This window comes from Chrysemys picta, chromosome 11 (genome assembly GCF_011386835.1).
Source record: "Chrysemys picta bellii isolate R12L10 chromosome 11, ASM1138683v2, whole genome shotgun sequence".
Lineage (NCBI taxonomy): Eukaryota > Metazoa > Chordata > Testudines > Emydidae > Chrysemys > Chrysemys picta.
Genome location: NC_088801.1, coordinates 79077864 through 79103673, shown reverse-complemented (window position 1 = coordinate 79103673; position 25810 = coordinate 79077864). Strand labels below are relative to the sequence as shown.

At 56.2% G+C, this 25810-nt stretch overlaps 1 protein-coding gene across 1 annotated transcript in view; it reads left to right on the top strand.

Annotated features, from left to right (window-relative positions):
• LOC135974194 (lanosterol synthase-like) overlaps positions 1–25073 on the top strand; it is a 32835-nt gene extending 7762 nt beyond the window's left edge. The window contains exons 5-22 of the mRNA XM_065561208.1: positions 426–547; positions 1117–1213; positions 2216–2351; positions 4723–4831; positions 5096–5214; positions 5790–5887; positions 6347–6374; positions 8075–8131; positions 10059–10130; positions 11716–11766; positions 12842–12991; positions 19091–19187; positions 19388–19493; positions 20079–20144; positions 20663–20743; positions 21248–21418; positions 22255–22333; positions 24079–25073. Coding sequence (XP_065417280.1) covers positions 426–547; positions 1117–1213; positions 2216–2351; positions 4723–4831; positions 5096–5214; positions 5790–5887; positions 6347–6374; positions 8075–8131; positions 10059–10130; positions 11716–11766; positions 12842–12991; positions 19091–19187; positions 19388–19493; positions 20079–20144; positions 20663–20743; positions 21248–21418; positions 22255–22333; positions 24079–24291 — 1852 coding nt within the window. The 3' untranslated portion in view covers positions 24292–25073. The remainder of the gene's footprint in view (positions 1–425; positions 548–1116; positions 1214–2215; positions 2352–4722; positions 4832–5095; positions 5215–5789; positions 5888–6346; positions 6375–8074; positions 8132–10058; positions 10131–11715; positions 11767–12841; positions 12992–19090; positions 19188–19387; positions 19494–20078; positions 20145–20662; positions 20744–21247; positions 21419–22254; positions 22334–24078) is intronic.
• The last annotated feature ends 737 nt before the right edge of the window (positions 25074–25810 follow it).

Here is a 25810-nt window from a genome sequence, read left to right as displayed (position 1 = left end):
GGTGTTGGCGTCATTCCGCCCCCCCTTGCCTTGACGAGAGCACTTGCCTATGGCTTCAGCGGGGACAGGCTAGGCCATGGCTGAGTGCTTCTGAAGCTCCCCCCGCAGCATCCAGAGCTTGGCCTGGTGCTCCCTTACATGTGGGAAGCGGCTCAGAGCTATGCTGAGAGCTGGAGCTGCAGGGCCGTGGAGGCCAGCACTTGGCGTGACCAGAGCCCTCCTTCACCATGGGGAGACCACTAGAGTGAGGGGCTGGGAGCATTTCGTTCCCTTTTCCCAGCAGCATGGCCCAGGGCAGTTGCTTTTCAGTTAGTTTGCTCAGTTAGCTCTAACCCCCTGGGTAGGTTTGCCCCAATAAAACCAGTCTCGGTTGATTGCACGAGCGCTCGGCCATGTCTGACTTCCCTGCTCTCTGTATGTGGCAGGCACGTGGAAGACAAATCGACGGTGTTTGGCACAGCGCTCAACTACACGTCCCTGAGGATCCTGGGGGTTGGGCCGGATGACCCGGACCTCGTGAGGGCTCGGATCAACCTCCACAGCAAAGGTCAGCATGTGGCTGGAGCTCTCCAGCATCCTGTCCTCCCCCCAGCAGCCATGGGGCTGGGACTGTTGAGAAGGGCTTGCCCAGCTCCGAAGGGGTGAGTGGTAGGCGAGGGGACATGCGGCCAGAGTGGCATGAGCCTTTGCAATGGCTTGTCCTTGGCTGTATGGCAGCATGTGCAGTTCGCACGTTAGTTTCTGCCCTGCCGCCCTTAGCTTCTCCCAGCGTGGCCTGGCTGTCGCAGCACGTGTGGCATGTCACAGCCCATGCTGCATCCTGCTGTGCCAGCACCCTGCCGCGCTTACCTTCTGGGGTGACGGTGAAACCTCAGCTCCTTCACTGCTTGCAAACGCTTCCCAGGTGTCGTTTCTGAATGGCTGTGTCTGTCGGTGTGTAGTGCCCGTTGAGTGCCCGCCGCACCGGCTTGCCGCTCTCCAGGGTCCCTGGCCTGCCACACGACCAGACCAGACCAGGATTCAGGAGCCTCTGTTCATGCCCTGTCACATGGCAGGGTCCGTGTCCCTGGCCCCCGTGGCTGCCGTCAGAGCCCAGATCTGTGTCTGTCTCTCCAGGGGGTGCTGTGGGAATCCCGTCCTGGGGGAAGTTTTGGCTGGCCGTCTTGAACGTTTACAGCTGGGAGGGAATGAACACGCTGTTCCCTGAGCTGTGGTAGGTGCTATTCTGTATCTGCAGAGTGTATTGATTTTCAGTCCCAAGCCACAGCCATGTCCCCTCGCAGCAGCACCCAGCAGAGAGCCTGATGCCGAACACCAGGGACCTGAGAGTAATCCCCGGCCTGCACCAGTCCCCCATTCTCCCGCTCAGCCTGGGCCAGGAGGCTTCGGGCATGGAAACCAGGCACCATTCCTGGCACGGGGCGTGGGCTGATGGGGGAGGGATGTTCTGTTGATGACCTTCCCTCCCCCTCCAAGCTCGGCCCACCTGCTCGATCTCCAGCCTTCCTGCCCTCTCTGCCAGCCTCCAGACCCACACGCGCTCTCCCCAAGTCCCTCCCTCTTGGGGCTGAACCTGTGCTGGGTCCTGACACGGTTCCTCCCCATTTGGCATGCCACAGCTGTCCTTGTCCTGGAGCTGGGCGTGCCGCAGACTCCCCCAGCCCTCAGGGACAGCTGGTGCCCGAGCTGGCTGTGGGGCCAGGAGCAGGGGGCAGTGTGAAGCGAGGGAGTTCAGGCAGCTGGCTGATTACAGGGAAACTAGTGGCAGCATTGCCCACTGCCATGTTCCCTGCTGGAGAGGCTGTTTATTCCCTGCGCCTCCCTCCGCACCCCGTTAACACAAACCACAGGGAATCAGATGCAGTCTGTTGGCAGAGGCCCTGTCCAGGATAACAGCCTCGCTGGGTTGCTGGGAGAGCCCAGAACACTGTCCTCGGGCTGGAGGAGACAGTCTCCTGGCTCCAAACGAGGTCTCCAGCTTCTCTTCCAGGTCCCCCACACCCCAGGAGCATGGAGCAGCGATCGCCTGGGGTCGGTGCGTTGTCCTGTAGGGCTGCTCTAACACTGAGGCAGCGGCTATCCTGGGCCCCGGGTGTCTCCTGGGCACATTACCCCTCTGACTGCCCACACCCCTGTCCTTAACTGTGCCGTGTCCCTGCGGCTCCCCACTCCCCATCCCGCAAACTGCAGACAGCATCCCTCTGTTGTGTGACAGGCTGCTCCCGGCGTGGATGCCAGGCCACCCCTCCACGCTGTGGTGCCACTGCCGCCAGGTGTACCTGCCGATGAGCTACTGCTATGCCACGCGCCTGACAGCCGAGGAGGATGAGCTTGTCCAGAGCCTCAGACAGGTAAATGAACTCCCTGAGTACCCTCCCCACTCCTCACCCTGTGTAACGGTGGCCTGGAGACCTTTCCCACCATGGCCCAGCTGTGGCTAGTCGCATGGACCCGAATCTCCTCATTGGGCGCAAATCCCAGGGGCTGCAGCCTCTGGCAGTGCTTTGGTGGAGATCCCTGTGGGCTCGTTGTGATGTGATCCCCACATCAGCCCCTTGTTCCCCTGTCCCACCAGAGCTTCTGGGTCTTCCCCTTGCTTGGGCACTAACTGCGACGGCCCTGAGCCATGTCTCAGCAGCCCCGTGTCTGACACCTCCGTCCCTCATCTCTGTTACCAAAGAGGGTGGGAATCTCTGTTACCAAGTACGGGGTGGGAATCTCCCCTCATTCTCTGTGGTGAATCATAGAGTATGAAGGGACCTCAGGAGGTCATCTAGTCCAACCCCCTGCTCAAAGCAGGACCAATCCCCTGACAGATTTTTGCCCCAGATCCCTAAATGACCCCCTCAAGGATTGAACTCACAACCCTGGGTTTAGGAGGCCAGTGCTCAAACCACTGAGCTATCCCTCCCCACTGAAGACTTTAGCAACCCTGCTGCTCAGTGTCTCGTCCTCTCTGGTTGTTCCGCTCACCCTCTGCTGATCTAGCAGGGCCAGCGACTCTCACCAGCTTTCTGGTTCTCCGAGACTTACAGAAGTTCCTATTTGCTGCTGGCCATTCTGGTTCCCTCTGAGCCTCCTTATGCCTTCCCTGTCACAGCTGATGCTTCTGTACATTGACGTAGTGTGGGCTGCATTTCTGCTCCTTCAGGGGGATGTTGCTTGAGTGAGCCACGTGGTCCTTCCATGCTTTCCCTTTCGCTTAGGGCTGAGGTACGACTGGCCCGTGCTGAGGTACGACTGGCCCGGGCTGGGTTGGGCCCCTCGATGTCGGTATGTGGCCACTGGCATGTTACCTCTGTGCAGCATCCCAGCTCTCGTTAGCAGATGGAAAGGCTTTGCCTTCATAGGTGCAGTAGTAACCTTCCAAACAGGAGCTGCATGGAACCGATGCCCTGCTGTCTGCGTGACGACCCAGAGCTCGATTCATCACATCAAGGGACCGGTAGATCATCTAGTCAGGCTCCTGTGTAACGCAGGCCAGAGAATGTCACCCAGTTACTGTGGACTGAGCCCAGCGACGTGTCTGGCTGCAGTACAGCGTGCCCTCCAGAAAAGCAGCCGGTCGGGAGCTGAAGACATCGAGAGATGGAGAGTCTGCTAGTTCCCTTGGCAGCACATTCCGGTGGTTGATCACCCTCGTTGTTCATTGTTCGGGCCTTATAGCTTCAGCCACTGGTTCTTGTTCTGCCTTTCTCTGCCCTTCGGTACCTGGTATCTTCTCCCTGTGAAGGTTCTTCTACCAGTCACCTGCCAGTCTTATTTCTGATACTCAGTGGCGAGGACAGTCACGGGGGGCCTGGGAGTGCCCGCCTTAAACAGCCCTTGTAGGCGCTGCATTAATGCTCTTCCATTGCTGGTAACCTTGGCTGATGGGAGGGGTGGAGGGAGCCCTATGGGGCAGAAATTGGGGTGGGCTTTGGGGAAGGAAGGAGAGAGCTGGGAGGGCAAAGTAGGAAGGAAAGCCAAGGGCAGAGTGTCTGGGGTCGTGCAGGGAGCAGACTTTCCCTGTGAATGCCACGGCAAGGTACTTGCCACACACTTGTTCACAATGCCTAAGGCCTGCACTTTCCAAAGGGAGGAGTGATTTTTGGGAGGCCCCGTCGGCCCCCTGGGAGGGGTCTGATTTGAGAGCACTGAGCCCTGCCCTTTGCGAATCAGACTTGGTGTCTCAGGCTGGGCACCTGACACCCCTAGGCCTGAAGGGGAGTTACGCCTTAGGGGCTGTCTTCTCCCTGCCCACTGGGCTCCGGGAGCCCTGCTGTGAATTGGAGCGGGGTGGAGTCCTGCACACAGGCCTCCAGCCAGAATTAAGCCCTCCCTACTGCATGAGCATGCTCCAGCTTGCTCCCCCCATTCTGGCCTGTGTGGTCCCTGGAGCCCCCCCCCCTTCGGGCTATGTGCCCCCCCAGGCCGCATGGGGCCCCGGTGCCCCCCTCAGGTGCTCTGGCACTATCTGAAGGTGCTTTCTCCTCTTGTTAACTCTCCTTAGCAAAGGGTGCTGGGAGCAGCTCCCACATGGGACCTGTCCCGGTGGCTGGTGTGGAACCACAAAGCGGGCCAGGCAGCGCTGCCCTCCGTCCCCGGTGCTGCCCTGCGTGCTCCGTGCTGTACTCCCCTGGCTGCCAACGCCACCAGCCTGACACTTGCAGCTGTCTCATGGGTCTGCTCCCATGGCGCGCTAGTGAGCGGATGGCTAATCTCCCACCTGCTCCCTGCCAGGAGCTGTACGTCCAGGACTACTCCAGCATTGACTGGCCGGCCCAGAGGAATAACGTGGCTGCCTGTGATCTGTACACCCCGCACAGCTGGCTGCTCACACTCGCCAATGGTGAGTAGGCCACTGGCTGGGCCTGGCCAGGGCAGGGCGGGGGATAGTTAATGTGCTGGTTGTTTTCTGACCCCACTGCCGTGAGTCGCTGGCGGAGTTGAGAGTCCCTGGGGCTCTCGCCCTGCTCCCCCCAGAGCCCTGGCCAGCTGGGGAAGGGATGGGGGAAGCTCTCTGGGGCTCGGGGCCAGGCCCTGCTCGCACAGGAGTTGGGACCAGGCAGCTGGTAAGAGTTTCCTTATTGTGTCTCTCTTGTTCCCGTCTCAGCCATCCTGAACGTGTACGAAGCCCACCACAGCGCCCGGCTGAGGCAGCGAGCCATCGCGGAGCTGTACGACCACATCAAGGCTGAAGACAGATTCACCAAGGCCATCAGCATTGGCCTGGTAGGCTGCTCGTTACCGTTCCCAACGAATCAACGGAGCTGGCTCCAATTCCTGCCCAGGTGCGGGAGAGACCGGCCTGGGACTCCCCAGCTCTGCACAGATGCCCTGCTGCTGGCACGTAACCATAGCAACCAGCAATCCAGGCAGGCTCAGGGCCTGCTGTGCTGGGCGCTGCACACAGGAGAGTTCATGGCGGATGACAAGGGCATGAGCAGGCTGGCGGGAGAGGAGAGCGTGAGCAACCGCTTGGACATTGTACAGTGGCAGTGGAGGCTGGGCGTGCCAGATGCCCCCCTCTGCAGAGTCTTTGCTGGAGACAGCTGGGGGGTGTGGAGTCAGCTGGTGGAAGGCCGTGGCTGGAGAGTGATCTCCTGCCCTGTGATGGGGAACGGACATGGGGATGCCAAGGGGTCCGTTCTGTGACCAGAGCCCCATGTAGACGTGCTCGCTCGCCTGCAGACAGCCCCCAGCCTGGGGTTTGCTCTGGGGCTGGTCACGAGGTCAGGTCATGCTGTGCAGGCCCAAGCCGAACACCACTGCGCTCTGCAGGGGAGTGACGCCTTCTCTCTCGGCAGATTTCCAAGACCATTAACATGCTGGTTCGCTGGTACGTGGATGGGGAGAGCTCTCCAGCCTTCCAGGAGCATGTCTCCAGGATCCCTGATTACCTCTGGTAAGGCCAGGCCCATGAACCTCCCTAGCCCTGGAGACAGCGCAGGGCTCAGCTAGAGAGAGCCACTCTGCCCCGCACGGGAGTCTCCAGCCCCTAGCAGGGAACCTGCTGCCCAGACCTGCCATGGGGGACCCCGCTCTGCCCCCAGGGCCACCACGCTGCGTAGGCCCCACGAGCAGGGAGCTCTGTGCAGGGGGCATGCGAACGGGGGGGTCTTGCACTGATCAGCAGCCAGCTCCAGACACTGGCTCCTTATTAGTGAGTCCCACTCGCTCCAGTTCTCCCAGTCAGGCTGGGAAGGGGCAGGCCAGGGCCCCCGGGGAACCTGCTGCAAGGCTGCCCCTGAAGCTCAGTACTCCGTGCCCCAGCAGCAGTGTTAGACACCTGGGGGCTGCGGGAGGTTGGGGACAGCACCACGCTCCCCAGGCTGCTGCAGTGATGTGCTCTCTCTCCACGCAGGCTGGGACTCGACGGCATGAAGATGCAGGTAAGGCGCTGTGGCCCTGGCAGTGACCGCAGGGACCCTGGGCACCCTCTCGCTGCTGCTGAGGCAGCTCGCAGGGCTGGGCAGGGACCCCTCACCCGGGGACTGAGCGCGTACTGCAAAGGGGGTCTCGCCAGGCTGCTCTGCCTCGGGGGATCTGCCACCCCTGGAATGTCTCCCTTTGCTGACGGGCTGTTAATAGTCATAGGACCAGCCCTGGCCCAGCTGTGCGGCTCACAGCAGCAGCTTCTCCCGTCCCTGCTCCTCCTCCTGGCAGAGGGTAGAAGGGGTTGGTATCAGGAGCAGTGTGTGTCAGTGCTCTCGGGCAGCTGCTTCCCCTGCACCTCTGGGGGGTGCTCTGCACCCGCCATCCCGTGCCCAGCCCCTTCGCTCCGGCCTTCCGCCTCTGGGGTGGAGCCTAGGGGAGGAGTCCCGTCCTGTCCTGTCTCTGCTGTGCGGTTCTGGCCCTACATTAGCGGACAGCCCCTCTCCTACCTGCGCTGGGGGCTAGAACCGAGCACTAACGGCTGCTTGGCCCCTGCTGAGTGTCCAGCAAGGAAAGGGGCTGCGTGCTGCTCCCCCATGCCCTGGCCACGCAGGCCTGCTTCTCTGTCCCACTTCCTGCAGCTCAGTGTCTCCCAGACAAACCTGCCTCTCCTGGGACAGCGGTGCATCCCCCCGAGACACAGCTCTGCCACCTCCCTCCTCCCCCGCCCCACGGCTCCCCTTGCCGCCCAGCCAGCCATTCGCACTGCTGTCTGTTTGTGCAAACATGGACTGTTCCTTGTGTCACGGCCTGGCCCCGGCCGGCAGAGCACTCACAGACCCGCCATGGAGGCGGTCTAGTAGTGCAGTGCTCCACCAAGACCTCCTCCCAGCCTTCATTTCCTTGGGGCTTGAGTACCACACCTGCCCTCTCTGGGGGCTGCCCCACGGCCCAGCAGGGCCCACATGGTGCTGCCCAAGCCCCCCATGTGCCTGGAGCCCCGTCGGCCCATCCCAGTCCCCTCCGTGCGCTCCCCTCTGGGTTCAGGATCCATGGCCAAACTGCCCTCGTTTTGAACCCCTCGGTGGGCTTGCTGCAGCTTCTCTCCCCTTCCCTCCGGCTTCCTCTGCTGTGCGAGAGCCGAGTCCCTGCAGCTCCTGCCCTCTGGGCCAGCCTTGCTGGCTCTGCCTCGCTTCATGTCTCAGCTCAGAGACCCCCGTCCCATCCCGTCCCGTCCCTACGGCTCGCGCTCTGCATGCTGCTATGGGCTCTCTCTTGTTTCCAGTCGCTGTGTGTGGGATGCAGCTTGCAGCCTAGGGTGCTGTACACACCAACACTGGATTGGGTGAGGTGCCCGGAGCCATCCTGCACTGGGTCCATGAGGGGCTTGCAGGATCAGACCCTAAAATAGCTTTGGAGGGAAATTCTAACCTCATCCTCCGAACTAAGAAACCCCTAACCCTGCTCCTGCTGCCCGTTTCTGCCCCAGTGTGTTCCCTGAGGCTGCAGCCCTCCCTGTGCACAGGGCCCATTGGTGCAGTGTGGCGGTGCCTGTGCTGCGTGACTGCACCCAGCCAGTGTGCCCTATAGCCTTCTCTGTCTACACGGCCATTGGTACAGCGTGGTGGCGCCTGCAGGCAGCATGGCCCGTAGGGGTGGGTGGGAAGCCTGGGGCGGATTGAAAAGCTGCTTCTCATTGCACACTCTTCTGTTCCAGGGCATCAACGGATCCCAGCTCTGGGACACAGTGTTTGCCGTCCAAGCCTTCCTGGAGGTAATGTTTGCTGTTGTGCCAGCCTGCTGGGCTGCCCCCCAAGGGACGTGGGTCTCAGACAGGCACCATCCTGCACTTTCCTCGGTGCCATGGCTCTTGGCCTGCTCCTACAGTGTACGCTCAACAGCAACACTAGAGAGAGGCTTCGACAGCCTCGGGTGTCAAGAGCAGACGGAGCTGTGACGATCGTCGAGTCTGACCCCCTGCAGAGCACAGGCCAGAGAATGTCCCCCTGAGCTCCCTGCGCTGAGCCGGTAACTGGTGGTGCAGCCAGAGCGCAGCTCTTAGAGAGAGCCCTGCAGGCTTGCGATCCCAGCGCGCTCCGAATGCAGGCTAAGGGGCAGAACAGCTAGTGCCCCGTAGCGTTGGGTGGATGCACCTGTGTACAAAGGCAGGTGTGTGCAGGTTTGCAGGTGGACTGGCCTTTGAACGCTGGGTGCGAGGTGTCACTGGAGGAAGGCTAGAATGGCACGGGGCTCTGCACATGTCCCCTGTAGTAACACCCGGAGATGAGCAGCACTGTCACGCCGCTTGGGAACCTGCACTTGGCCAGCTGCAGGCGTGGAGCTGGCAGGCGCGTAGGGAATAGCCGCTATAGCTGTTCTATAGCATGTGGCATGCTGCCAGTGATGGCCCCTGAAAATACTGTCCTAACCCCCGTCAGGTGCAAGCACGTGGCCCCACGGTACTGGTGGGTAGGCGCTGAAATGCACATGGGCAGGGACCAAGGAGAGTTCCTGTTACCTCTTCCCCGCATACGCTGTGTTCGCTTTGGGATACTGGTACGAAGATGGGCCATATCGCACCTGCCGTGGTAAAACCTGCCCAGAGCCCAGCGCTGCTCGGAGCCAGCAGCAGTGTTGGAATATAGAGACTGGGGTTTGACCGCTCTGAGCGAGCGATGGAGATGTGTTGCTTGGTGTAGCTCCAGCATCGGGCACTGCGATGCTGCTCCGCCAGTCGTTCAGAGCCTGAGAGTTCCTGTTCCTCGCTGTACCAGCCAGTGCGAGACGAGCCACCCCAGTGCAGATCTCGGGTGCCCCGGAGTCCCTGGCTGGCCAAAGTGCTGTATTTGATTCTTACCAGGGAGAGACCGTGCCTGGCACAGATTCCAGGAGATCTCTTCTAATTTGTGTGATGAAGTGGGACTGTTCTTAATGTTTCCTCTGAATACTGTGTGGGTGCCTCAGTTTCCCCTATGCATTTCTTAAGTCTCTAGGGGGTGAGATTGTTGCAGAGAAAAGGGCCAATGCACATAAATTAAATGGCCAACACTCTATCTCCTGGCAACTACTGGCTGGAGCCCTTTCCCCCTGTAAGGAGATAGCTAAAGGTGTTGGAGAACAAAGAGATCAGGTGACCTCCTGGCCGGAGAAAGGAACAAAGCCCAGAGGAGGAGGGGCTGGAGGGCTGAGTTAGTTAGTTTTGGAGCTAGCTGGGGAGGAGGAGTGAGTGCAGACGTGGGTGTCTGGCTCACTGCCCCCCAGGATGGATGGACCCAGCTGAGGAGTCCTGTTCTCTGTACCTACAAGCTCTGTTTTAGACCACGTTCCTGTCATCTAATAAACCTCTGTTTTACTGGCTGGTTAAGAGTCACGTCTGACTGCGAAGTGAGGGTGCAGGACCCTGTGGCTTCTCAAGGACCCCCCTAGGGCAGACTCGCTGTGGGAAGCGCACGGAGGGGCAGAGGATGCTGAATGCTCCAAAGATCAGACCGAGGAAGGTGGTAGCCGTGTGAGCTCCTTGCCCTGAAGACAGTCTGCTCACAAAGAGAAGACTTCACCAGAGTCCTGCCTGGCTTTGTAGGGAGCAGTTCCAGAGCATCGCCCGGGGACTCCATGACAATTTGTTTTTCCTGAAGAACTAAACTGATCACAGAACTGAGCAGTGACGTCTCTTTATTTTGTGTGTCTGCCTCCTTGTCTAGGCTGGTGCTCAGAACGACCCGGCATTCGCTTCCTGTCTGAGACGGGCCCATGAGTTCCTCAAAATCACCCAGGTGAGCACTGAGTTGGGGTCACAGATGTGGGGAGTCAGCATTGACTCTGGTAAGACTGCAGTGTCCTGCGTAGCTTCTCGGCATCCAGCCATGCAGCTCATCCCCTTCATGCGCTGTAGTCATAGGCGCGGGAACTAGGGGGATGGGGTGCTGCAGCACCCCGAGGTTTCACTGTGAAACGTTTGCTGGCGCTGTTAGAATGAAGCTAGCGTTATTTTGCAATTCTTGAGAATTCCAGAGATGTGCTGCACCCGTGTGGTGTGAGCAGGAATTGCATTTTTTCACATTGCATTTGAACACACAGGGTTTACAGTTTCATTAGCTGGCTTTCAGCATCCAGCGCCACTGGCCGTGGTAGGAGATACAGAGGAAAGGGGTTTGGTACCAGAACACGGTAGGGAGAGAGGCCCAGAGTCTCAAAGGTATTGAGGTGTCTAACTCCATTTGGGGCTGGGGGTCAGAGCCCAGGGGCATTTTAAAGCAGCGTGGCAGGGAGGTGAATGCTGTGGGTCCCACGGGCTAGCTCAGCTCAGGGGCTTTCGTTGTCTATCAAACGCACTAGTTTGCAAAGTCCTTTTTGTGAGCCCGTGTCGAATGTCTCTGGATCTGTAGGTTTCCTCCGTCTTACATTTCATGGGGCTTTTCTGTAGGGGCTGACCCAGCCAGGTTCTCTCTAGTTCCCCTGTTTCCAGAGCCCTGCCACTGTCCCACTGCAGCTCCGGTGAGAGTTCTCCCCACCCAGCTCTGGAGCCAGGGCTGCGAGTGCTGCAGGGCGCAGCGCGCTTGGCCTTGTGAATCAGAGTGTGCCTCACCTCTCTCAGGGAGGGAGACCCACCTGCCCTGGGACACAGCTGGCACATGGGCCTGGCTGACCCTGAGATTCCTGTGACGTCCCAGCACTGGTGCCGTTTCCCGGTGCTGCTCCACAGGCGCTAGAGGCAATGGGAGCACACGCATGAACCTCCACTGGTGTTCTCACCACCGCATCATCCAGGCCTGTTCTGAGCAGGGCTGCCTGGCCCAGGGATCAGACCCCACAGCCGTCTGCTCTCAGGCTGCCCTGTCCCTGGTGCTGGACCCAGCGTGGCAGGGCAGTTTCATGGGAAGCTTGGTGCGGACCCAGCCGCGGGGCCCTCTCTGGGCTCTGCGGGGGGTGAAGCACTGAAAACAAGTGGATGCACAGGGCCCTCTGCAGTCCGGCTAGGGGGAGAGCTCCAGGTGCCCTGTGTGCTGACACAGCCACCCCAGGGCAGCACTGGGGCGTACTGCAAAGGGTCAGCTGTGGAAGACCCTTCTGCTCATCCCCTCCCAGTGGTAGAGTCCAGGGCCAGCCTTGGCCCCAGCCTGATCCAGGGAGACGTGCCACGGACAAGCACCAATCCCAGCCTAGCCTCTGGCGACCAGACTGCGGCAGCGCAGACAGGAGTGCTCTGTGGGCACGGCTGGCCTTGATCCCATGGCCATCACCATAGCTGTGGGACCCCTGCCCTTTGCACTGCTCTGCTCTTGCAGTGGGGCCTATAGGGCCTGCAGCCAGGCTGCACCTGCCGTTCCTCCTCACTGGCGCTCCTCGTATCTCCTGCAGATTCTGGATAACCCGCCCGACTACCAGAAGTACTATCGCCAGATGAGCAAGGTACAGCTGGCCACGGGCCTGGATTTCCCTGGGTTGATTCTCCCCTGTTGTTCCATGTTTGTTCCTCACATGTCCGGCTGCCCCTAGCTCTGGGCTGCTCGCGGGGCAGGGAACGAACCTTTTAGACTCAAAGTGGATCTATCCTGTGATAGTGTCAGAGGGAGGCTCTGGCCGCAGAGCGACTCTCTGGTGTCCGGAGGAGTCTGCGGCCGTGACTGAGATCCCAGGTGCCGAGGGGCTGGCAGTGAGACAGGCTCAGCTTGCTTGGAAGAAGGGCACGAGCTGGCGTTTACCTGGCAGTGCCCGGGGCATGGGAAGCAGAACAGCAGTTGGCTTGGTGTCTGCATATGGGGGCAGGGCTTGGCCAATACACATCGCATCAGCGGAGGAGGGGCTCTGTAAGCTGAGGCCAATGGCCGTGGGTCTGGGGTGGCCATCAGGCCAGTTGCCATGGAAGGAGATGTGGCACAATCCCACTAAGGCCTGTTTGTGGTGGGGCTGGGCAGCGTTGTTTTCTCCAGTATGGTATTTTTTGGTGGGGGAGGCAGCCTCACCTGGGTAATTATGAGGGTCCCGTGTAACAGGCAAAGTGCAGCCAGACACAGCGCGAGCTCCTGCCCCCAGGCTCTGCCACGGCACTGCCATCCTGGGCTGCAGCCCCCGCTATGCCAGCTCTAGGCCCCACCTGCCCCAGGGCCTCCCGTTGCGCCCAGCTGCTCGGTGAATGTGTCTGGACACCTGCCCACGGCACGGGCTGGATTTCACCCACCATTGGCACTTTGCTTGGGGCCCAGACTTGGGTTTGGTTCCAGCCTCCAGCATGAAAGCTATTGCAGTAGTTCCTGGTGCCACCTCGCTGTTAAGGAGAGACTCCCCTGTCTCTCCAACCTCCTGCTGGACTCAAAGTGGGGGATGGTTGCCAGCGTTCTCTCCCCATTTCGTGTGCACAAGCGGAGCTGTAATGCGGGGTTGGGTGAGGGGGCTCCACCTTCCCTTGGGCAGGGCAGAGCCTGGCGGGGGAGTTTCCCTCGCTCTCCCTGCTCCTGGGGCTGAGTGCTGGTGCCTGACTCCCCAGGGCGGATTCCCCTTCAGCACCCGTGACTGCGGCTGGATCGTGGCTGACTGCACTGCGGAGGGGCTGAAATCGGTGATGCTGCTGCAGGAGAAGTGTCCCTTCATAGCAGAGCACGTCCCCACGGGGCGCCTCTTTGACGCTGTGAATGTGGTAAGAGGCGGCGGAGGCCCGGTTGGGGGAGAACCCCAGAGTCAGTGCCACGTATCTCAGAACAGCTTAAAACAAAATGGCTTCTGGGTGGGGGATGTTCTCCCTCTGTGGGCCTTGGCCGTCCTGTGACTGGGCATACGGCCTGCAGGGCGTGAGCCTGGGATCACGTCTGGATGTGAGCTGGGCCCGGCTGGCATGAACCCCAGGAGGAGCCCAGGCAGGGCTGTTAGTGCAGCGCCTCTCGCTGCCAATGGGTGTCGCTCATGAGTCCCGAGTTGGGAGCAGCACGTGCAGCCTGACAGGACAGGACAGATTGGCCTGTGTGCGGGAGAGAGCTCAGAGCTGTTCTGTCCCTGCAAGGGCGCGTGGAGGGACAGCGAAGCACCTTTCTCCGGCGGGTAGTCTGCTCACAGCACGGACACCCTGTGCAGGGAGCTCATTCGCCCAAGTCTTGGGGAGCAGAAGCGAATATCCCGAGCTGGCTCCAGGGCCTTGGAGACCAGGCAGCTGTTCCATGGGGAGGATAAAAGTGCCTCTGGCTCTGGCCAGCTCCTAGCAAAAGGGAAGGGGGAAAAGAGGGAAGAAATGAGGCCTCATTCAGCACAAAATTGAGATGTTGAGAATAAAATCAGGGAGCCAAAGGACATGAGAGAGAAAAAATCTTGAATTGCCTGTGCACCAGTGCTCAGGGCCAGGGTGACAGACAAGAGGAATTGCTTATCTATGAGCAATGTGATCTAGCTGGCACTACTGAAACCTGCTGGGACAAGTCCCACCATTGGAATGTTAAAATCAATGGCTATGGCCATTTAGCAAAGATCCAGTGGGCAAAAGGGGAGGGAAAGTGGCATCTCCATCAAAAATGGCATCACCTGTTCTGAGTCACTGATAACTCGGAAGACAATGATCTCGAATACTAATAGATCAATGTTCTAATAGACGGAGCACAAGTCGGTATTTGCTACAAACCCCAAATCACATGAGGGGCCAGGATGACCGGCCCCTTATGCACCTATCTACTGTGTGTAGAGAAAAAAGCTGTGTGATCATGGGGGACTTCGGTCAGAGTGACACACGCTGGAGGGCTCATGCAGCCAGGACCAAAACCTCCTTGGGATTTTGAAATCTCATTGATGACAGTTTCCTAACTCAAAAAGTGCTGCTACCGAGACAAGAGAATTCTGTATTGGACCTCGTCTTGACAGATAAAGAAGAACTGATCACACAACTAAAAATTAATGGAAGCTTAGGTAAAGTAATCCTAATTTGATCACATGAGTAATGTGCAAGCAGAATAAAGTCCAGACCAAAGGCATATATACTTGGTACTTTAAAAGGACCAATCTCATAAAGCAAAACAACTATGACCCTGTCATAAGTTTCACCCCACTCTGAACTTTAGGATATAGATGTGGGGGCCTGCATGAGAACCCCTAAGCTTAATTACCAGCTTAAATCAGTATGCTGCCACCACCAAATCGTTTAAACAATGTTTATGAGTCATTTGGGAACTCTGTCTTCCCCCCAAAATATCTCCCTCCCAAGTACTATAACCCTTCCCTGGGTAGCCTTGAGACTTCCCCACCAATTTCCTGGATCTTAAAACAAGGAAAAATCAATCAGATTCTTAAAAAGAAGACTTTTAATTAAAGAAAAGGGGTGAAAGGAATACCTCGGTGAGATTAGCATGCAAGCTACTCTCACAGACAACAGATTCAAAACACAGAGGATGTTCCTCTGGGCAAAAACCTTAGTTACACAAAAGAAAAGCCAATTTGATTATTCCTCTATGCAAAAAGAAAAAGTCACAAAAGGAAATAAACATAACCTAATTCATTCCTTCTCTAATACTCACTACCCTGGTTGATTCCTGGATCTTTTCACTCCAGCACAGAACTTAATGAATAGAACAAAGGAAAAAATTTCCCTCCTTCCTCTTGAAAAATCTTGTCCCCACATTGGTCCGCACCTCTGGTCAGGTGTCCGCTAGGCTAGGTGAACTTCTTAACCCTTTACAGATAAAAGAGGCATTAACCCTTAACTGTCTGTTTATGACAGACCCAAATCAGCTGGGAGGAAGAATTTAATCAGAGAAAATGTGGTTGATAACTGGGAATTGTTTAAGAACAATTGGATGCCCCAAAAGCTACAATCCCACAATCAAGGAAGAAGGCGGTAGTGGATAACGAAAGACCTGGATTAGAGGAGAAGTGAGGGCACCTATAAAAATAAGAAAACAATATATAACAAATGGCAGAAAAGGGAAGTTGAAATCGGAAGCTAAGAACTGTAGATGATGGATGCGGGAAACAAAGGGGCACAAGAAGAAATCTATGGCCTGCAGAGTTAAGGACAATAAGGAGTTTTTTAAGATATTAAGAACAAAAGAATCCTGACAGTGGTATTGGTCCATTACTAGATGAAAATGATAGAATTATCAGTAATAATGCAAAACAAAGCAGAAGTGTTCAATAAATATTTTTTATCTGTATTTGGGGAAAAGCCAGATGGTGTAGTCATATCATATGATGATGCTCTTTACATTCCACTAGTATCTCTGGAGGGTGTTAAACAGCAGAAACTAAAGTTAGACATTTTAAAATCAGCAGGTCCAGATAACTTGTATCCAAGAGTTTTAAAAGAGCTGGCTGAGAAGCTCACTGGACTGTAAATGTTGATTTTTCAATAAGCCTTGGAACATTGAGGACGTTCCAAAAGGCCGAAAAAAAATTAATGTTGTGCCAGTATTTGAAAAGGGTAAATAAAATGTTCAAGGTAATTATAGGTCGGTCAGTCTGACATCAATCCCTGGCAAGATAATGGAGCAGCTAAGGAACTCCATTAATAAAAAATTAAAGGAGGGTAATATAATAAATGCCAGTTGCCATTGAGAATAAAATTAGAATAATAAAAATTATTTATGGAAAATAGGTCCTGTCCAGTTTGGTTGATAAAGGTAATAATGTTGATATAAGACTTAGACTTTTGTAAGATGTTTAACATGGCACCTCACAAAATTTGGTGAAAACACTAGAGCAATAGAAAATTAACCTGGCAAACATTAAATGGATTAAAAGCTGGCTAACGGATGGATTTCCAAATATAATGTAAACAGGGGATTGGAACCAAGCGGTGTGTTTCTAGAGGTGTGTCGCGGGGATCAGTTTCTTAGCCCTTGCTGTTTAATACTTTTATTAGGGCTGTCCGTTAACTGCGATTAATCCACATGATTAACTAAAAAAAATTAATCGTGATTAAAAAAAATAATTGCAGTTTTAATCGTAATGTTGAACAATAGAATACCAATTGAAATTTATGAAATATTTTTGGATGTTTTTCTACATTTTCAAATATATCAATTTCAATTACAACACAGAATACAAAGTGTACAGTGCTCACTTTATATTTATTTTTTATTATAAATATTTGCACTGTAAAAATGATAAAAAGAAATAGTATTTTTCAATTCATCTCATACAAGTCCTGTAATGCAATCTCTTTATCATGAAAGTGCAATTTACACATTTCGATTTGTTTTGTTACATAACTGCACTCAAAACCAAAACAATGTAAAACTTTAGAGCCTACAAGTCGACTCCGTCCTACTTCTTGTTCAGCCAATCGCTAAGAGAAACAAGTTTATTTACATTTATGGGAGATTATGCTGCCTGCTTCTTATTTTACAGTGTCACCTGAATGTGAGAACAGGTATTCGCATGGCACTTTTCTAGCCGGCATTGCAAGGTAATTATGTGCCAGATATGCTTCATGCTTCGGCCACCATTCCAGAGGACATTCTTCCGTGCTGATGATGCTCATTAAAAAAAGAACACATTAATTACATTTGTGACTGAACTCTTTGGGGGAGTATGTCTCCTGCTCTGTGTTTTACCCGCATTCTGCCCTATATTTCATGTTATGGCAGTCTTGGATGATGACCCAGCACATGTTCATTTTAAGAACACTTTCACTGCAGATTTCACAAAACACAAAGAAGGTACCAGTGTGAGATTTCTAAAGATTGCTACAGCACTTGACCCAAGGTTTAAGAATCTGAAGTGCCTTCCAAAATCTTAGAGGGACGAGGTGTGATGCATGCTTTCAGAAGTCTTAAAAGAGCAACACTCTTATGTGGAAACTACAGAACCCGAACCACCAAAAAAGAAATCAATCTTCTGCTGGTGGCATCTGACTCAGATTATGAAAATGAACATGCGTCGGTCTGCTCTGCTTTGGATCATTATTGAACAGAACCCGTCATCAGCATGGAACCTCTGGAATGGTGGTTGAAGCATGAAGGGACATGAATCTTTAGTGCATCTGGCATGTAAATATCTTGCGACGCCAGCTACAACAGTGCCATGCAAACGTTTGTTCTCACTTTCAGGTGCCATGGTAAACAAGAAGCGGGCAGTATTATCTCCTGCAAATTGTAACCAAACTTGTTTGTCTGAGTGATTGGCTGAACAAGAAATAGGACTGAATGGACTTGTAGGCGCTAAAGTTTTACATGTTTATTTTTGAATAAAGTTTTTTTGTACATAATTCTACATTGGTAAGTTCAACATTCACGATAAAGAGATTGCACTATTAGATGAATTGAAAAATGCTATTTCTTTTGTTTTTACAGTGCAAATATTTGTAATAAAAATAAATATAAAGTGAGCACTATACACTTTGTATTCTGTGTTGTAATTGAAATCAATATATTTGAAAATGCAGAAGACATCAAAAATATTTAAATAAATGGTATTCTATTATTGTTTAACAGCATGATCAATCGTACAATTAAACACGATTAACTTTTTTAATCGCACGATTAATCGTGATTACGTTTTTTAATTGCTTGACAGCTCTAATTTTTATAAGTGACCTGGCAGAGGACATAAAATCATCACTGATAAAATTTGCAGATGACACATAGATTGGGGGGGGGGTGAATAATGAAGAGGACAGGTCACTGATTCAGAGCGATATGGATCACTTAGTAAGCTGGGTGAAAGCAAACACTATGCATTTTAATATGGTTAAATGTATACATCTGGGAACAAAGACTACAGGCCATACTTACAGGATGGGGGACTCTATCCTGGGAAGCAGGGACTCTGAAAAAGATTTGGGGGTCTTGCTGAAGAATTAGTTGAACAGGAGTTCCCAGTGCCAAAAGGGCTAATAAGCAGGTGAATCTCAAGTAGGAGCAGAGAGGTTATTTTACCTCTGCATTTGGCACTGGTGTGACCGCTGCTGGAATCCCGTGCCCAGTTCTAGTGCCCACACGTCAAGAAGGATGTTGATAAACTGGGGAGGGGTCAGAGAAGAGCCACAAGAATGATTAAGATTAGAAGACCTGCCCTATAGTGAAAAACTCAAGGAGGTCAAGCTGTGTAGCTTAACATAGAATCATAGAATATCAGGGTTGGAAGGGACCTCAGGAGGTATCTAGTCCAACCCCCTGCTCAAAGCAGGACCAATCCCCAACTACATCATCCCAGCCAGGGCTTTGCCAAGCCACCTCCCTAGGTAACCCACCACCTCCACCACCTCCCTGGGTAACCCATTCCAGTGCTTCACCACCCTCCTACTGAGACAGTTTTTCCTAATATCCAACCTAAACCTTCCCCACTGCAAATTGAGACCATTACTCCTTGTTCTGTCAACATGAAGGTTAAGGGGTGACTTGATTCCAGTCTATAAGTACCTACATGGGGAAACAAATATTTAATAATGGGATGTTTGGTCTAGCACAGAAAGGTCTAACACAATTCAATGGCTGGAAGCTGAAGCCAGACATATTGAGACTGGAAAGAGAGAGGGTATTTAACATTTGGAACAACTCCTCAAGGGTCGTGGTGGATTCGCCATCACTGGCCATTTTTAAATCAAGATTGGCTGTTTTTTAGAAGATCTGCGGTCGTTGGAAAAGAGTTACTTTGTGGCAGGTCTCTGGCCTGTGCTGGGCAGGTCAGGCCAGCCCTTCTGGCCTCGGGATCGAGGGTTCTGGAGAGGGATGGCGGTCAGGGGTGGTGGGGCTGGATTTGTAGCAGGGGGTGAACAAGACTGGTTTGGATCGTCAATCTCTTCCCTTCCCTGTCCGGGCAGTTGCTGAGCATGAGGAATCCTGACGGAGGCTTCGCGACGTATGAAACCAAGCGGGGGGGGCGGCTGCTGGAGCTCCTGAACCCCTCGGAGGTGTTCGGTAAGGGCAGGTGCTCTGGGCTTCTCCCCAGCTATTGTCACGCGCACCGTGAGGGGAGGCAGAGCCAGGTCTGCTGGGCGTGGTGCCCAAGGCAGGCTCGGGGGGTCTCGGTGCAGTCACACAGTTAGTGCCCCTCCCCAGAGACAGCCACGAGTCCCCGTTTGATGGGGATCCTCGTTGCTCTTTCTCCTGTCTGGCAGGTGACATCATGATAGACTACTGCTACGTGGAGTGCACGTCGGCCGTCGTGCAGGCGCTGAAGCACTTCCACGAGGCCTTCCCCGAGCACCGGGCCCAGGAAGTCAGGTAACGGAGGGGAGCGCCGAACCGTCCGTTCAGAGCTTGCACCCTGGGGAGGTCAGTAAGTGGGGCCTGCTGGGATGAACCTGGCGCAGGCCCCATCTGTACGCTCTGACCCGCAGGGCAGATCCTGCCGCCCACACAGCTCCGCGAACGAACCCGGTAACCGAACATGGCAGCTGCTGTCCCAGTGCAGTGGGGGGCACCCTCCTTTCCTAGCTACCCTTTGAGAACAGCCCGCCTGAGTACATCCGCTTCCTGTGTGAGGCCAAAGGGCCACCCGGCATCAAGCAGGGCCCTGGGGGCACAGACCAGGATGTGTTTCATCCGCAGACCGGCTGGGAAGGCACCGGCAAATGTCCCGGGGTGGAGATCCTGTCTCCATCTGAGCCCCCAGGGGCCATGGTCAGCAGCTGCACAGGGGCTGTGGAGGCTCAGTCCACCTTGCAGCTTAAGGCCCTCGAGTGACTCTTTTAATAGGGGCTGGGCCCCCACTTCTCAGAGGGGATTCGAGCTCCCAAGGAGCCCCTGGGTCGGGCTGGCAGGAGGATGGACGCTGCACACTAAGGAACCCCCTCTCCTCCTGTCTAGAGAGACGCTGCGCAAGGGCCTGGAGTACTGCCGCAGGGTGCAGAGAGCTGACGGCTCGTGGGAAGGGTGAGTGGCCGCGTGCACTGCTGGTGCAGCAAACTCCACCCTGCTCAGGGCAGGGGGTGGCTGGGGTGAGGAGAGAGGTGCTGGTACCTGCACTCTTGGGCAACCCTCTCTCCCCTTTACCTCCAGGTGTGCCAGTGTCCGGGGGAGGGGGTGGGGGGCTGGCTCAGGGAGCCCACAGCAGTCCGGCCTGTTACAGTCGTGTCTAGGGCCCCCTGCAGACCAGTGCCTGTGGCGCAGGGTGCTCCCAGTGAGTGACTAACCCCCTTAGCTTGCGGACTAGAGACAAGCCAGACGCAGCGACGTGGGATGGGATGCGACTCCTAGCCCGTGTGTGTGCGACAGCTCCAGTAAAGGCTCAGCGTAGCCTGAGGCGACGGGACCCTTCCCAGGTCTGCGGTGGGGAGGGACTGTACTGAGAGGCGGGGACTTCCCAGGCCTGTCTGTGGCACGGGGGGCCGGTGGTGTTAGACCCGCAGAGCGTTCTGCGCTGCCTGACGCTGCCGCTCTCCTCCCATCAGGAGCTGGGGCGTGTGCTTTACCTACGGCACCTGGTTCGGACTGGAGGCCTTGGCCTGTCTGCAGCACACCTACCAGAACGGGTGAGTGTGGGAATCCGGCGTGTGGCTCCCTGGCTGCCACGGCCTGCAGGGCATGGCCTGGAGTGGCTGGCGCTATCCCTCGAGCACGGGAGGTGCTGCATCACTCCGCTGAGGGAGGAGCTTGTTCAAACCCAGAGCAGCCTTCCCCTCCAGGCATTGGGTCAGGCTCCTCTGTCCTCCCGTCCCGTGCTCACTGAGTGTCACAGCCCCCTGGGGCCCTGTCCCCAGCCCGTGGCCCCCTCACTCCAGCTTGCTGGCCGCTCGCAGCTGGGGGCTCTGGTGTTCAGAGCCAGGTTGGGCACTCACCAGAGGAAGCTCGCCTGCCCTAGGCTGCTGCTCCCACCCCCGGGGGCCAAGGCGCATCTCGGAGACCCCGGCTCCTGCGAGAGCCTCCCTGCCCCAGCTTCACACTGTCTCCTGCCCCCACCTGCTCCGCCAGCCCCTTCCCCAAAGCCCCACGAGGCTGCCCTGGCTTAGTCCCTTTGCTCTGCCTCGTCCCTTTAGAGCCGCATGCAGGGAGGTGGCCCAGGCCTGCCAGTTCCTGGTCTCCAAGCAGATGGAGGATGGTGGCTGGGGAGAGGACTTTGAGTCCTGCAAGCAGCGCAGATACGTGCAGAGCCCCACCTCCCAGATCCACAACACCTGCTGGGCCCTGCTGGGGCTCATGGCCGTCAGGTAGGAGAACCGACGCCGCTTCTCACGTCAGAACATCATCCTCTTCACCTGCATTCACAGAGCACAGCCCTGCCAAGGACCTCGGCACCGGGGCGCTGGCGTTGAAGCCTTCATTCGCGCCATGCCTGCCCCCTGCTGTGCACTGCGTGTCCTCACCTGGGCTAGCCCAGAGCACACGCCCCAGCCCGTGCTGAGAGGGGTTAGCCAGTGACTGCTCCAGTCCACGGGCTGGCGCTTGGTGCCCGTCGTCACGCCACCAGCTCTCCTACAGCGAGCGTCTGGGCTCCGTAAGGCAGCAGCACGGCCCAGAGCTGCCACCCCAGCCTTAATAAATAATAATAATATATGGAGATATACCTATCTCATAGAGCTGGAAGGGACCCTGAAAGCTCATCGAGTCCAGCCCCCTGCCTTCACTAGCAGGACCAAGTACTGATTTTGCCCCAGATCCCTAAGTGGCCTCCTCAAGGATTGAACTCACAACCCTGGGTTTAGCAGGCCAATGCTCAAACCCCTGAGCTGTCCCTGTGCTGGGCACTGCAGGATGTGGCCGCTGTCGCTGGCCTGGCTTGAACACCTGGTGCTTCCTCACCTGCTTGGCTGCCCGGGGCCTTTGGTGCCCACCGAGCCGGCCTGTGAATGACACAGAGGTGGGGGGGGGGTGGCCATAGTGTGAGTGCTGGGGACTAGTGGGGAGAGGAGAAGAGTTTTCCTGTCCCCGCTGCGGTGCCGGGGAGGGAGAGGAGAGCTCCGGCTGCGGCTGCACATGGCGGGGGTGGGGGGCTAGCATGCTATTCGGAGTCAGCTCCACTGACCTCTGCCCCTTCTCTCTGCAGATACCCGGACGTAGGGGTGCTGGAAAAGGGGATCAAGGTTTTGATTGACAAGCAGCTGCCCAATGGGGACTGGCCTCAGGTATGCAGCTCCTCACTGCTCTCTGTAATGTGTCCAGCCCCTGTCACTGCAGGCATTTCAGCCAGCTCCTCTCCCTCTCATCCCTCCCAGCCGGGGGAGATGCAGGCCGATGGCTCAAGGGGTTTTGCTGGGAGCTGTCTGTGAGGGGGAATCGCTGGCTGAGGATGGCTCCGTGGAAGAGCTGAGCTTTGCATTTCGTTCCGTCATGTGGCAGTGAGTTCCACAGTCCGGTCCAGCTCCAGGGAGAGGTCTGCCTTCTGTATTGAAAAGCCTCCCTGTCTGGGTGAGCTGCTGGAATGCAGCTGTCAGGAGAAGTCGTGGTCGCAGGAGAAGGGACGATCTCCCTGGTGGAGAAGGTTTGAACAGCAGCTGGAGCCCTTGTCTGGGACTCTGTGAAAGGGGAGCCGGAGCAGGGAGCAGGTACTGGGGTGACCTGTGCGGCATGTTGAACCAGCCGGAGCTGTTCAGGACCTGTCGGTCCACCCCTAGCTGCACTGAGCCTTAGATCTCACAGAGAGGTGGGGGGGCCGGGATACACTCTGGGTGAGGCCGGCTTCTGATCAGTGCAGGCTGAGGCGATGAGGTGAGGGGGCTTTCGCTGTCATGGTTACTTGGGGATCCGGGCACCATGCAGGGCCCAAAGCAGCCCAAGGCTGCAGAGCGGTGAAATGCTTCGGGAGCAGACGCCCTCGGCAGTGGGAGCGTTCCAGATGAGGCAGGGTCTCTGGGTGACCTCCCTCCTCTCCCCACCACGCTGCCCCCGGGCTCCGCTTTGCCAGCGGTCTGTCATCTCCCTGCTGTTCACGCTGGCAAACTAAAGAGCGCCCCAAGCCAACCCTGTGTGCCCTGCCTTCCCCTGCCAGCGCTCACCCTCTGCGCCATTGCAGGGTTTGCTGCTTTGTGCACATGGAAGTAGCCTGTCAAATCCCTGGACACGGATCCGTTTTGCGTCCCAGCAGCTCACCGTCCCGCAGGGCGCCCTGGGTGCAAGGACTGTGGGCAGGACGAGGCTTCTTCTATATATCTCTAGGGTATTTCCCCTTGGCTCGGGCCGCGTGGCTTTGTGTGACCCCACCTGACCCTTCCCAGGGCCCTGTGCCCTCGGGTAGCAGAGCCCTGGATCCAGCTGGAATGAGGAACAGGGCAGGGCTCATCACTGAACCCTGTTGTTCAGCGGCTGGAGGCGTATGGGGAGATGCAGGCACGGCGTGTTAAGCGGGTGGGAGTGGATGGGCCGGTGGCTGCAGGGAAGCCCTGGGAGGTGGGGAGGTCTGACTGCCTGATTCTGGCACCGGTTGCCTACTGGCCTCGGCCCCAGCACACATGAGAGCAACCCAAGGCCTGCTTTAGTACAATCCCATCCAGCAGCGTGCTCCATCCGTGCCACGACCACGCCACGTGCTAGAGGCTGCATGTGCCTCTTAACGCTGGCTCTGTGCCAGGCAGGGCAATCCCCACCTGGGCACTGGTGGCCAATGTCTGGCCCCAGGGGCCACCAGAGCAGGGTGGGGAGCCTGGCCCTGTGTGTGTGCGGTGTCATGTCTCAGCGGGAGAGAGCAGGGAGTGTATCCATGTGCCGGGACATGTGGGAAACATGGGTGCATCAGTCATAACGTGTGTGCTTGGCACAGTACCCGCAACAGGCCTGTGAGAGGGCAAAGGGCTTGTGGGACCTCCTGCAGGAGCACCCCTTGCTCGCGAGCGCCCTGCCAATCCTGCCTCTTTCTGTCTCTCTCCCCTCGCAGGAGAACATCTCTGGGGTGTTCAACAAGTCCTGTGCAATCAGCTACACCTCCTACCGCAACGTCTTCCCCATCTGGGCCCTTGGGCGCTTTGCACGCCTGCACCCCGGCAGCGCCCTTGCTGGAAAGCTGCAGCCCAGGTCCTTGCACAGCGAAGAGGAGATCCTGGCTGGAGGGAAGCGGGATGGGGTTCTGTCAGGGTCCCCCTTTGCCTGAGCCTGGGCCCTGCCCATGCCCCATGGCAGGCCTGCAGCCTCAGTGACACCCTAGCTGGATTTGCTTGGCTACAAGGCTGTTTACGGGAGACTGGCAGGCCCTGGCGCTGTGTCGTGGTCCATGAGGACTCTGCACACTGATTCTAGCTCCGGGCCTACGTGTGGGCTTGGAGGGGGCAGCAAGTGTGTGGGCACTGGCTGGCTTATAGTCAAACATGCTGTATGTCTGGGGCTTGGCTTGAATGGATCCCTCTTCCCGGACCCATTGTGTAAAAGGCTGTGTGTCTGCAGGTGAACGCTGCTGCGCAGGACAGGCTGCTGTGGTGTGACAAAGTGGGAATGTTCTTAATGTTTTCTCTGAATGCTGTGTGGGTGTCTCAGTTTCCCCTATGCCTTTCTAGGTGGGGGGGGATCAGGGTGTGTGATTGTTGCAGAGCCCTTGAGGGCAGGGGTGTGCAGGGATCTGCACAGAGAACGGCCAACACCCTGTCTCCTGGCAACTGATGGCCTGGGCCCCTCCCCTGCAAAGGTGCCAACTGAAGGTGTTATAGAACAAAGAGATCAGGTGACCTCCTGGCCCAGGAAAAAGACAAAAGCCAGAGAGGAAGGGCTGGAGGGGTTTTCAGTCTGGAGCTGGCTGGGGAAATGGAGGAAGGCCCAGACGGGGCTCTGGGCTCCCTGCCTCCCCAAGATGGACCTGACTGAGGGGTCCTGGTCTCTGTACCTACAAGCTCTGTTTTCGACCATGCTCCTGTTGTCTAATAAACCTACTGTTTTACTCGCTGGCTGAGAGTCACGTCTGACTGCCGAGTTGGGGTGTAGGACCCTCTGGCTTCCCCAGGAGCCCCACCTGGGCGGACTCGTTGTGGGAAGCGCACGGTGCCGAAGGGGATGCTGAATGCTCCGAGGCCAGACCCAGGAAGGCCGAAGCTGTGTAAGCTTCTTGCCCTGGAGACAGTCTGCTCCCAAAGAGGAGGCTCCCCCAGAGTCCTGACTGGCTTCGTAGGGAGCAGTTCCAGAGCATCGCCCGGTGACTCCGTGACATGGGGGGTGGGGCCTAACCATATGACCTTGAGCATGTCTGCACTTCAAGCTGGAGGAGACACGCCAGCGCTCACTGAGATCGAGTTCGGGCGCTAACCCACGGGTTCCCAAACCTGTTTCCCTGCGGCCCGCCTGTGCAGCTGCCATGGCGCTGCGCCCACTAGTAACACTGCTTGAGGAGACGATTAACTTTAATTACTACATCCATATACACTAGAACACTAGAAACCACGTCCTTGGTTCCTTTTCCTGGTCATCTAAGCAGGGGTAATGAGAGAAATCCCTAGCCGCACTCACTCAAAGAAATGCTTCAAGGTCTTTGAAACCAAACAGTTTTAGTAAAGCTCCACTTTAAAAAATGTGGAGAGCAAAATGTGTTCACACAGGGAAAACACAATTTGGTATACAACTGAACAATAAGCAACACAACAACGGTAACACAACTGTTGAATAATAACACAATGTGTTTTTTGATT